The 14,034-nt window shown below is 38.4% G+C and overlaps 1 protein-coding gene across 1 annotated transcript; it reads right to left on the bottom strand.

Annotated features, from left to right (window-relative positions):
- Positions 1-446: 446 nt before the first annotated feature.
- Positions 447-3,644, bottom strand: LOC147643094 (uncharacterized). The gene is given in 3 exon segments (XM_086836880.1): positions 447-473; positions 529-2,258; positions 2,294-3,644. Coding segments are annotated over 3 exon segments (3,108 nt in total).
- Between the last annotated feature and the right edge of the window lie 10,390 nt (positions 3,645-14,034).

A 14,034-nucleotide genomic window follows, 5' to 3' on the forward strand; every position in this document is an offset into this window, starting at 1 on the left:
AACAGGAAAATTTCGAATGTTATTAATTCGAATTAAAATTGGCCACAATTGGGCACGAGAACTATTAAATAACGGAAGTCCGTCATTATTGACATCAATACTTATGTATTCCGGTAAATCTTCTAAAGCTGCAATGTTTTCTAACTGTTTGCTTAAACCGATATGCAAATAACAGCCCCCATTTATTTGCATAATATCAGGTTTATTACTGCAATTAAATCTATAAAATGGCTTTATTTTTAAATTGTGACGATTAAGAATATTTATTAAATCTGTCGCACAATTTCTTGTAGGCTTATGTCTTAAATACCATTCTTTTAATTCGGCATTTAAATAATTTTCTTTGCCAACATCTGCCATTTCTGCATCTATTCCTTCCTCAACATTTAAAATGTCTTCTACTTCTACATTTTGAAATTCTAAATTTTCTTCTAGGTCTCCTAGTTCTATATGATTGGAGGTTCCTGCAGCTGCTGCAAATAGGATTTGTAGAAAAGGGCTTTGAAACTTTTCACCCCGGCTTCCCACAGACCCCCCATGTGTGGAGCCCCTGGTGGTATATGGTCCTCCTTGAGCACTGTATGCTGCATTTACGGACTCTTGGACGAGCTGTAGGAAGTCCTTTGATAACACAGCTGCTGCCAACACAAAGGTTTTGCCATTGTCCGAGTGGACCCGCTGAGGACAACCGCGCCTAGCTACGAAACGAGCAAAGGCTGGTAGGAACTTCTCGGTTGTAAGATCGGATGCGGGTTCCAAATGGATAGCCTTAGTAGAGAAACACACGAATACACACACGTATCCTTTGGTAACGAGACATGCTCTCCCAGTATAATTTTTGATTTCGAAAGGGCCAGCATAATCAATGCCCGTGTAGGTAAAGGGCCTGGAGAAGGAGACTCGGTCTCTCGGAAGGTCGCCCATCAGCTGTGTTTGAAGTCTTTTCTTATATATTGTGCACACTTTACACGGATTCACCACAGCCTTGACAAGATTCTTGATCTTCGGAATCCAATACTTTGACCGGATCAGGCGCACAATCAATTGACTGCCGCCGTAGAGCGTAATCTGGTGAGTCAACTGAATGAGAAGGCGGGCCAGCCTACAGTCGTAGGGCAGAAGGATCGGATGTCGCTCATCGTACTGCAGAGCTTTTGACGCCGTGACGCGCCCACATGCCCTTAGAAGACCGAGTTAGTCAATTAACGGATATAAGTTCAAGATTTGAGATGCCACTGGAAGGGGCCATTTCTCTCGCAAACACTTGTACTCTTGGCCGTATGCTCTACGCTGCGCAATGGAGATCAGCGCTCGTTCTGCCTCTCGAATTTCTTCACTCGTGAGTCGTGAAGTGGGCGAAATTGAGCCCTTGCGGCAGCGCTTGAAGAATCGTAGAACATACGCCAGGACTCGCAACGCTTTGTCCAGCTTCGAGAAGCGTTCCAGAAACTCGTCAGAGGGGGCCTTACTAAAATGCACCCTGACCGCCCGCTGCTCTAGCTCTGTGTTCGGATGCACATCGCTCTGCACTGGCCAAAGCTCTTGTGGCCCTTGCAGCCACTCAGGTCCATGCCACCACAGTTGACTGTCCGCTAGCTTGTGTAGGGACACGCCTCGACTAGCTAAATCGGCGGAGTTCTGTTCGGATCGAACGTGTGCCCAGCAGTCGACTGGTATTGCCTGGGTTATCTTGGCAACTCTGTTGGCCACAAACGTGGTCCAGTTGCAAGCAGGCTTTCATAACCAGGCCAGCACGATCGTGGAATCGGTCCAGCAGCGTACGTCGGAGCTGGCAGTCGGCATATGTGGAAGAATCGTTGCCACCATGTCGGTCAACAGAACGGCACCGCAAAGCTCTAGCCTGGGAAGGGACACGGTCTTTACTGGAGCGACTCGTGTCTTGGCCGTAAGGAGGTGTGCGAAGGTTTCGTGCCCAAATTCGACGCGCACGTAAATAGCCGCTCCAAAAGCCTTTTGGGACGCATCGCAGAAGCCATGGTACTCAACCTTTATATCGGGCTGGTACCGGACCCATCTCTGAACCCGGATCTGGCTGAGGTCGGAATACTCCAGGAGGAACGATCGCCATCTCTGACTCATTTCGCTAGAAAGCGTATCGTCCCAGCCCAGATCTTGCAGCCAAATTTCTTGCATGAAAATCTTGGAGCGCACTATGAACGGAGCGAGCCATCCGGCCGGATCAAACAACCTCGCAATTTGGGATAACACCTCGCGCTTGGTGCAGGAGGTTTCCAGTGCTATTTCTGGAGGGACGAACTAAAATTCGTCGGACCTTGCCTTCCAACGAATACCGCGGAGTTAAGAGCCTCTTGCAACTCTTCTATTGAGATTTGGACTTCATTTAGGGAGTTTGCTCCTGCCAAGACGTCATCGACGTACATGTTTTGATTAAGAATCCGACTGGCTTTTGGAAATAGCCCTTGGACATCCTCTGCCAGCTTTTTTAGCACTCGAATGGCGAGGAAGGGCGCGCAGTTGACCCCGAAGGTCACCGTTTGCAACTCGAAGTCTCGGATATCCCCTTCCTTATTTCGGAACAGAATCCTTTGAAAGGGCGTATGCTTCGGATCGACCCAGATTTGACGGTACATTTTTGTGATGTCTGCACTAAATACGTATTGAAAGTACCGCCACTTCAAAATCTGGATAGTTAAATCGGATTGCAGGACTGGGTCAGCATGAAGAATATCATTTAAGCTGGTTCCATTTGAGTTAAGTTGGCTGTTGACTAGGAGTCGCTTGTTCTGGAACCGGTCTTGAAGAGCTTCCCACGCTGAAGCGAAGCCGTCATTTGTCAGCGGGGATTTTGCGACAATGGTCTTTGCTTCGCCACTAGTCTTCGTGAGAAGATGAAACAGCTTCTCGACCGGGGTCAGCCTGGGGTTATTAACATAAACTGCCGTGAACAGGTTCCTGAAAGTGGGCCATCGGAGGTAGTCCCCGTCGAAAACTTCCGTATCACACGGAGGTAGACGACAACCGGACGAAAGTTGGTGTTGAGAGGGAGCTGGAACGGTAGGAGGCGTCACCCTTTCTAGGGTCTCACCAATTTGTGCTGCACATGCCTCATATACCGAGTAGCAATAATATTTTGATTGCAGCATCGGCAATGTGCTGAGGGATCCTTCTAGTGCAATTAAGTCGGAGCAGGTCTCATATTCCTTCTCGACTTTTTCCCATAAGGCTCGCACCTGTTGGAGGCGTACTTGTAGTGTATGCGAGGACGGTGTCGCTTGACCAGGAGTGTTTATCTTTGCCTCAAAGAGGCTTACGCGATCGCGATCGGTTGCTGCCGTTGGCTGGTCGGAGGATGCCATCTTTTTGCTGACTGCGCGTGTCGTCCTTAGGAATTCACTCCCGGAAGTGGAGGGGATCTCAGGCTTAACTGCCAGCGACGATTCGCTGGATGCTTTCGCCAATGGACGGGAAATTACAATCCGGGGAGTGGTCTTTGAACTTGGCGACGGAAGCTCCCTTCCTGGAGATCCCGACAATACGGTTCTTCCTTTCGGACTGACTGACTTGGGTGTTGGCCTAGCGCGAGGCGGTACTGGAGTGGATGGGTCGGCTTTGGACTCCTTTCCTGGCGCAGATGTCGGTTTCGACTTTTCCTCTATGGGCATGCTCAATTAGGGCCTGACGAAACCGAGACCGCCTGACTGGCGCACTGCTCAACCAGAATACGAAGAAAAAAAAACACTGTGACAAGGCCTGGACTAGGACGAGCCACCCAGTCTAAATCTCAATTCAGAAAAGAAAACAAATAAACTAAAAAATTAGCTGAAATGCGGCTACCAATGTTAGCCAAGGCAGATAACTCGAAAAAATATCCCTTTAGCCAAATGAGAGAAGGATTGCTCTCTTATTTTTTTTTAAATAAATAAAAAAATAGTAGCAGGCACTTGGCTAAAGTAAAACAAAAAAAGGTGGGAATCGGCTACAATAGCGCAACCACCCCAACTAGGGACAAAGACCGCAACACAATTAAAAAAAGAACTTTTCTCGCCAAGCTAATGAAATTAGCTATAGGCCTATTGAGCGGTACTTGACAATCGCTTCCAGCCGACAGCCTCGATTTTAACTTCCGGAATACGACGGATGATCGCAGAAGGGATGTGAGCACGAATCGAGACAGAAAAAAAAAATAATAAATAAATAAACGAAAGAAGAAAAAAAAAAAAATAAATAAATAAATAAAATTAAAAAAATCGCCAAACTGGAAAAAAACCAGCTATAAAATAGCTAACGCGTGTGTAGCTCGTTATGCAGCAATTATGGAAAGTAAAATTGGATAATTTTTTTTTAAATCAGTTCACGAAATTTATTTCTTTAAAACTTTTAGGTGGCGGATTTTGTCTCGTCGGCACTGTTCGGCTGTGGACTGTATAAGTGCAGGGTTTGTACACGCTCTAGGCACAAAGAGGAGACGAAAAAAAGAAATGACAAATAATCACTTGATATGCCCTTATGCGGGCGTGTGTATATATGTATGTATGTAATTGGAGATCGATGATCAGCGCAGAATAGCGCGAAGCTTGCCCAATATATATGTATACATATATGTATGTAGATAATTGTAGAGATCGATGCTCAGCGCAGAATAGCGCGAAGCTTGCCCAATATATATGTATTTATGTATGTAGACTTATTATTATTATTTTTTAATAATGTTTGTGCAAATGTGTTTTTGTGTATAAATATTTCTTTATTATTATTATTTTTTTTTTTGTATTATATATAAAAAAAGGTTATATTTTTGAGTGTATGTGTGTGTGTGTGTATAATTTTCCGTATTGTATATTAAAAAATAGGGTTATTTCTTGTGCATGTGTGTGTGTGTGTGTGTGTGTATATATATATTTTCGTATTGTATATTAAAAAAATTAAGTGCAGTTTAATGACGGACAGTGGTATTTTTGTGTGTGAATAGGCCTCTGGATTAAATAATATATATATATGTACATATATATACATATGCTTGGAACAGCGGATCACAGTGAGACGAAGTAGGGAGCCGATATTGGCAAGCGTTTAAGCACTTAGAAATGAAGAAAATTCACTGTGGCTGAGCATATGTATGTAGGTATGCACTTGAATGTATATGCATATATATATATACATTTATTTATTTGGCACTTTTCACTTTTTTTTAATCGGATGGAAAGAAAAAACGCCGTTGGAAAAAGAATATGGCGACCACGGACGAATGGAAGGCGAGTCGTACTTATCTTTGGAAAAAAATCCGCGATGGGGCACTGGTGCGATCAGGATAGATCAGGCTCGAAGGACCATGAAATGGAGTGGGCGGATGGTGTCCCAAAGAACCCTTAGCCGTCATAAGCCAATAATTCCTCCTTGTTCGTTGGTAGGGTTGATTCAGTGAAGTTGTTGGTGTTGTTCCACTTTTATGTTTTCTCCACAATAAAAAGAGTAGTTGGCTTCAATTTGGTTCGTTTATAATCCTCAACATCCGTTCCTTCCGATTTGGCGTTCAGTTACTTCCCTCGTCCGTATCCACGTATCCACGTATACCACTGGGCTGAAATGTAAGCTTCAACTTCCATCAGAGGCACGAGGCCAAGTCGAACTTCAATCATTGATTGACACTAAGCGGTGGGTGATTGGACGTTCGACACAAACAAATTGCCAACACGAAACATGAAACGTGGCAGTACACTCTGGGCCATCGTTGGCAATCGAGTTCAGCGCATGTGGATGCCGTTTAAGCCATGACGAAGTCCAAAGCGCCGACCAACTAAAACTACACGCGCATTATAATGCAATTCATATCTTTGTTTTCAACAGATTTTCATCAAATTTTAGATATAGCCCTTTTTATTATTCTAGAATTTGGATTTTCATTTCATGAAAATAGCGCTGTTTATAATTTGTTAGCTGATACGGTCTATCCCTGGTGTTTTGACCTTAAGTTGATTTCTAGCGTTAGTTGTAGGGTAAGGGGGGATGAATTGTATGTTAATATTGGTTTAGCTTTCCTTTGTGAGATCTGAATGTTTTTGTTGTTTTTAATTTTGTTTTAATACAAAACTTTATTTATTAAAAAATATATATATATAAAACTTTATTATTTCATTTTCAGGGCCAAAATACATTTTTTCACAGATGCTTTAAGACAGTCTATTGAGACTGGGGCTATAGGCATATCAGGGAATTTATCAAATAGCGATTTTAATGCTTTTTTCACAATATATAAACAAATATCTGAAGTCAAGGGCGGTTGGTTTGAAAGCAAGAGTACGACTCATAAATGGAGCAAACTTGTATTTCAAAGTTAAAGTTAAAGATTCTAATATAAAAGTACCATCCCCAGCTTCATCGCAAAAAGATGAAATAGAAGCAAGTGCTGATCCCGTTTTTACTATTTTAAAAGGCCACTTTGAAGCTCTAGAAAATCTTTCAAGTAGTATAGTTTCAATTTCCCCACCCAACCCGATAGAAGAAAGCCTTATTGAAGCGAGATTAAAATGTCTTCGCAAGGCATGTCGAGGGACATGCCTGAGGGAGAATTTTTACTCAATAAATAATGCATGCTCCATAAATTTTAAGTCGATAAGACTTAATCAAACATCATTTGTGGCCTATGCGTATTGCTCAGATCCTTCTTGTAATTTTTACATGTTCAAAGGGTCTTACAGTGGATCAGTTCAAGTTTTTTCGAATAAGTTTAACTTGACACATTCCATAAAATTAAAGAAAACAACTTAGTGTAGGGCCATAAATCGGTATCTTGCCAAGCAAGAAATAAAGGGCAGCACTGCTTTTAAATACAGGAATAAACTATTAAATAAAGGCAGTAAAAATAGGGCATTAGTTGGTAATGACCAAATGATAAATGATAATTTATCATATTATAGAAACCTCATTTCAGGAGAAAATGCAAAAGAGGACTTTAAAAAAGATCGCTTTAAAGATGCATTTGACATGAAATGCAACAATTTTTGACATTATATTCAGCACCTATCAACTAGGTTTGAGCTGTACTTATGGAGCAAAGACCACATTAGTCTGTTCCTCAGCCGCATCAAAAAGGATACGTTGCATATAGATGCAACAGGATCTGTTGTGCAGCCAATGAAATTTGTAGGGAAAAGAATTTTTCTCAACTTATTAGTGGCATATATTTCAGAGCAACACATCGTGTATCCCGTGCCCAATTCTATTTTGTCGAACCATTCCGCCAATGATATTGGCCTTTTTCTATGCGAGCTTAATAGGTTTTCTCGACAAAATAAATTCAATAACAGATGTCAGCTTTGCGATCATCCAAGCGGTTCTGAAGGAATTTAATGACTTGGATATCATAGCACACAATAGCTTGTGTTTTAATTTTGTGTACCAAAAAAGAGAGACATTCCCGACAGTATGCGTTCAGTTTTGCACGAGCCACTATGCAAAAATAATGTGTTCAGACATTGACAAAACTGATGGGTTGTCATTAAGAGATTTCTTAAGAAATGCCCTAGGCCTGGCTTATAATATAGTTACTGTTAGTGAATTAGAAAAATGGTTCTTTAATATAGTAACTTTTCTTTTATCTCCAGTTATAAACAACAAGGTACGTGAGGCTAATTCATACTTATTAGGTAGTACCTCGATGGCTTTTGATTAGAGAGAGCATGAGACAAATGCCAAGCCAATTCGAAAGAATATTGACTACACACTTAAAACCAATGCTGGTAAAAGTGAATTTTATAAACGATTCGAAATAATTAAATCTCAAGTATTAGAGATAAGTTTATCATTCTATCATCCTAAAATGTCAGAAATTATTTTAGGAAAATATATTGTTTATGCGCCATTTTGGACCAATGTAATGGGAATTTTTATTGATTTTAGCAATAAAAGACCCAGTAATGGTCCTGAAGAGTCTCTATTTAAGAAACTGAAGCACAGTGTGATAAAAATAAGCAGGGGCTTAGACTAGGAAGATTCATTCGTAAAATGAATGATTTTTCCAATTCTGTGGTGTGGCAAGTTGAACTTGCACATCCAGAATTGTCTCGTTCCCCTTTGATTCATGGTACTGTTATTAAGGCAAAAGCAAGAAAGTTTGTTTTAAAAAAAGGAATATACAGTCGATATGTTGTCAAATAAAAAATTGTCAACTGTCAAAGTTGGCAAAAAAAAAGGTAACAAGAAACTGAAGAAAGGGTTATTCAAAAGAGATTTTTCAGATAGAGTCTGTGAACTAGAATTAAATAACCCGCAAAATATCGACTTAAATTTAAATTCAATGTCTGTTGACCATTCATACTCTAAAAAGGGAAATAAGTTTAAAATGGAGGAAAACTTCAAAAATGTTTTTACAAAAACGTTTGAATAAGGGACATTTTTGACGGAAAATAAACGTTTTTACGTTCTAAATTGTAAGACTCTGTTTCGGTCTACACATACAATGAATTTAAATCAATTTGTGTATCACCTCGAATTAGATGATATATTAACACAGCAGAACAAAAAGTGGCTCTATAACTTTGTATTAGATGCAGCTTTAACTGCTATTATTTATATGTTAAATAACGCTACATTCATTAACCTTCCGTGTCAACTAAATGATTATGGTTTTCAGAATGAGGCTAAAATTAAAATAGCTTTTGATGAATCAGCTGGTCATTTAGTTATGCATCACTGTTACCAAAATCATTTTAGTATATGCTTTGTAGATATAATTTAACAAGAGTTTATGTATTTAGATCCTTTCGGTCAAACAACAATGGCCGAAAAGTTCATAATATATTACAAAGATATGTTAGACCGTATAAGCAAAATGAATTATACTTGCGTCCCTATAAAACACGATACTCAAAAAGACGAGTATAATTGTGGCATTTTAATATTGCAGTTTGCAAAATGCTACATGCTGAATAACTCCATGACAAATTTGCAGCCGGCATTTTTGTTTGAAAAGGAAGTTTTTCAACAACTGCTTTGCCTGGGTGATTCCCCTGCTGACATTTGCTTGCATTGTGGCAAGCATTCATTCGATACTTGTCTGCAAACTGCGTTTGCATAACGTCAGCTGACTAAAGGATGTATCTGTATAATAGTTTTTGAAGCGAGAGAACTCATCCTACCGGCAAGGGATTCTTTTAGGTACTGCTATCGTACATGTAACGCACGTACTATAGATTCAAAGTCAACAATATTAATATAATCCCGCCAACAGCACCAACACTATCATCACAATTAACTCAGCCCCCGAAATGCCTTTAAGACTTAACCAGAAGAGTATTTGGATACTCCAATTAAATATAATGAATTGAACATTAATTGAGCACACTTTTCGTAAATATAGGTATAGGAAAATCAAGAAGCAGGAATATACCACCTCTAGCTCCATAAAAAAATTGCATTTTTTGGGTGACACAAGAGGAATTCGATGACCTGATTAAGAACATCGAGGAAGAAAGCTCAGTTTCCATAAACTGTAAAATTGTATTGAAGATTCCAATATATTAAGTTTCAACAAGTCTCGAAAATATAACATTGTGTAGCAACCAAAATTAAATAATTTAACTATTTCAACGATATTGATATCAATGAGATGGTGAATTCCAAAAAGGATACCCGAGACTGAAAACCCTCTGGACACCAGTGGGCCAAACACAAATTTTACAAACACACCGGTGTACCCCCGGGATTTCCGTCGCCCATGGGTACCTTGTGGTAGCGGAGCTCCTCGTATGTGGCATGTTGCAACTCGAATTTTTGAAAAGCCCGCAATGTATTTCCAAATGAGAAGTAAACTTTATTGGAGCAAATTAAATAATTTTTACGGGACTTGAGACAAATTTTCTTCTTGTCAAGAAACCAAAATATAAATGTATTTATTATTTTAACAAGTAGTATATTTGTAGATGGGACATTTATATATATTATTTTATTTTGAATCGTAAGTTCCGTGGCGCCGGGGGCCTTGTGCCCAGTTGCATAATTCAGCTAAAAAGGGTATGTTCGTAATTTTGTCGGCATTAAACTGGAGCCTGCCAGAATAACTGTACATTTATATATATTTATTTATGGACATTATTTTATTTACTTTTTTTTTATTTGTTTATAAAGTAAACAGCAATGACTGTCATTCTTAAATTATATTGTACCACTAAGAAAGAAATACATAGAGAGAGAGAGAGAAATCAAACAGTACCAAATAGTACTATCACAAAAACGGCTGAGCCTGGAACCCCAGAGCACCCGAACGATATGTCTAGACTCTAGAACCCCAGAGTGCGTTCGGCTTTTTCGAGTTCGAAGCATTCGTTCGAAACCGAGCACAACAAGAATACACTCTTCAGTGGCAGATCGACCGTGGAACGATGAGCAGGGGTGCGTTTATTTGAGCTGTGTTCTCGTTTCTGTTGGGGCGGCCATTGTAATAATTATGGGGCCATCAAATTATGACCTCCGAATCGACTTGAGATAATTAAACGTAGTTTAAAAATCTCCTAGTTCCCAAAAAAAAAAAATAATAATAATAAGCATGGATGTACCGAACCTGATTTTTAAGTTCATTGTGAGTTATTCGTTCTTAGGATGTCTATTTGTCTATGTCTATTTTTCTTATGTTTTTCAGCCTCTCAGATCTCCCACATAATTTTTCTGAGAGCCATACACTTTTTTACCTAAGCAGGACAAGCAATAAATAATTTAAAATGTGCTTTCTGTGTTCATAACAATCATTATCCTTCGAATATCATTCTGAGTATTTTTCTTCGGTTTCCGCCTGTGCAATACATTTAATTGTTAAGGTTTCTTTTATATTTCTAGAATGAGGAAACTCTTCAAAAAATGTGTGAAATACATTATATTGCCGCTTAATAAGTTAAAAAAAAAATATCTTGGTTCTTGGTCATTTAGATCGGCGGCCTGTTCCTCATTTACGTTTTCAACTGCAATAATGATCATTTCATCATCATCTGGCTCGCAGTTTCCAGTGGTTCATTTAGAAGAGATAACCTTCATTGACAACATCTTCGAAATTATGGCATTGAACTCAAACACCATTGGATTGTCGTTTGTACCGCCTCTACTTCTTATTAAATAAAATAAGTGCTCCAGGGCATCCTGATTAAGACGGGACAATATCAGAAAATATACATTGCCTTCACTCCAGACATCTTGCGCAAGCATCAAAACTGAATTAATGGAAAGAATTAATCCGTCTATACAATACACTTTGTTGGCGTATTTACATTCTTTCAAATAGTGTTTCATTTCAATTATGTATTTTTCTGTATCACTATTTTTCTGCATGGCGGCCTTGAACGGATTTTTACTATATATATATTATTGCTGTTCAAGCAGTCGAAGAGCCTATTAATTTTTTCAATACATTTTTCTGTTGCAAGTGCTTGTTCTTCGCAGTCATTAAATGTGCCATTTTCAATAAGCATCTTTAAGGCAGAATCGATTGTTTGGCTAAATGCCTGCGTAGCATATTTAACCTTAATTTTTTGGAAGGAATTTGGGTCTAAATGTTTCCGGGATAGCTTTGGGCATAACCGAGTTGACGAGTTGTTTGTGTCAATTTCAAACAACTTAACAATAATTTTCCATGAGACTTCGCCATCTGGAGTCATAATGGAATTTTTCATCAAAATATTGCGAAGCGATTTAAACAAGTGGGGGATATCATATATTGTGTAAATTTTCTGACCGTCAACAGATATAAAAGGCTCTTCTTCCTTCACCCCAAATTTTGTAAAGGCTCCTCGGTTGTTCGATCCTTGGTCACATACCACCGCTCTTATACTGAGGCCTAAGCTCTTGGCCACATTAATATTTTCTGCTATTGAATCTTGTAATTTACGAGCTTTAAGGCCATTGGTAGTTGCGACATAACTCAAGACACATTTCCAGTTGTCATACAATCCTCTCACCATGAAAACGCATATCGGCTTGCACAATGTGTTACTTTTTTCGTTGCCATCATCAACGAAGCCTTCTGCTTCATCTCGAAGGGAGTTATATTGCAGACCTTTTCTAATTGAAATTTCGTCAAAAATTAGTACGGTAGTACATTTCTACTCCTACTGTCCATTTTTAAAATAAGTGATTTTAATATATTTAAAAAATGTTCATTAAATCCCGGAACCATGTGTCGAACCGGAGCCCATCTCACTAGCGACGATTTTGACGGCAGATTTAATTTAAGGTCATCGCTCATAAAACTATAGGCCTTGGCGGAATAAAAATTTATAGTTTGCGCAATAAGTCTTTCGTCTTCATTCCAGGTTTTTAAGTTCTTTATCAGCATCTTTCAAACAGTACTTGTACTTCCAGATAAACCAATCCTATCAATGGTTTTATTTATATTGCCCTTACTTTTTCTATCTCTTAAATATTTTAGCTTCATGGCTCTTTCGCTTCGCAATAACATTTTTAGCTGCCTTATCTTTTTGCTATAAACTTTAGACTTTTGCTTCTCTTTTTTTAAATCTTCTGTTACTTTTCAATATTTATTTCTATAATATAATTCATTTTGCTCTTTCTTTAAACAATTCGCGCAGTATACAATATTATTATTATTAATTTCACAAATGGAGCTGCCGGTTTCACAATCTATTGTCGGGCTTTCAACAATATCAGTGCCCATCATTCCTGCTGCCGAGGGCCTACGGGCACTTTGAAAAATATACATATCATTGTCCGCCACGCTTTCTTCTTTAAACGAAAACACGTCTTCTTCTTCTTGAAATATATTTAAATTTAGATTTGGCTCATCACTCAAGCACAGAGTCGGTATAGCCCCTGCTTTTAAATATTTTTGGCCAATGTATTTTGACTCAAAATGAAAATGGCAAATCACATTAACATTAACATTGGTGCCGCTTTGCAATTTACATTTTGAGATCCACTGGCGACGCATAACTTCATTTTTGGTGAACTTAAAAAGGCGGACGGGGAAATGTTCTGTGCTGTCTCTATAGCTTCGCATGCATGAATCTATAGCGCACTTCAACCCACTTTTCCTGCCATCACATAACTTTGCTTTAAGCATTGTTCTTAATTAATATTACTTCACCAATTATCCACACACGAATTTTAAACTTTCGCAAATACGCCCGAGATCTAATTTAGTCGACCACTAAAGATGAAAAGCGAGGTAGCAAAAGCGCGCCCAATTATGAGCTCTAGAACAAATAGAAATCAAAACAAAACAAAAAAGCAAGAAGAAAATCACTTGCAGAAGCAACAACAAAAAAGTGCGCTAAAACAAAAGCGCGCCCAAATATGCATACATACATACATACATAGATATTGACATAGGCATAATCAAAACAAATCAAAGAATCTTGGAAAATCAAAACAAAACAAAAAGTGACACGCAATTCACTTTTACCCTGCAGTACCTGTCATCAGTAATTCATCAACGTTTCATCAACAGCGAAGGGAGTGCTGTTGATGATTCATCGATGACAGCCCATACAAACTGTTGATGAATTTAACATGGGCATGTCCTAGGCTGTCATCAATAGAAAGTCATCAACAACAAATCGATGATTCATCATCAATTCATCGATGTATTGTTGATGACACACCGATGAAAAATCAATGAATCATCATCAATTCATCGATGTTTCATCAACAATTCATCATCAATTCATCGATGTTTTGTTGATGACACATCGATGAAACATCGATGAATCATCATCAATTCATCGATGTTTCATCACCAATTCATCGATGTTTCATCACCAATTCATCGATGTTTCATCAACAAAACATCGATGTTTCATCAACAAATTATCGATTTTTCATGAGCAATAAATCAATTACAAAACATAATTAAGTGATTTTATATTTCAATTTATTCACTTTTTTCAAATATTCTTAAAATTAAATTAAATTAAATTACTTTTTAAATTAAAATGATGCATAAAATAATTTAAATAATGAAATTAAAAATAGATCTTAAAATAATAATAATACAAAATAAGTTACAAATAATAATAATACAATATTAATAATAATTATAATGAACACAAACAC

The sequence above is a fragment of the Drosophila serrata genome, unplaced genomic scaffold (assembly GCF_035046125.1).
Source record: "Drosophila serrata isolate PLE 108 unplaced genomic scaffold, ASM3504612v1 contig_293, whole genome shotgun sequence".
NCBI lineage: Eukaryota > Metazoa > Arthropoda > Insecta > Diptera > Drosophilidae > Drosophila > Drosophila serrata.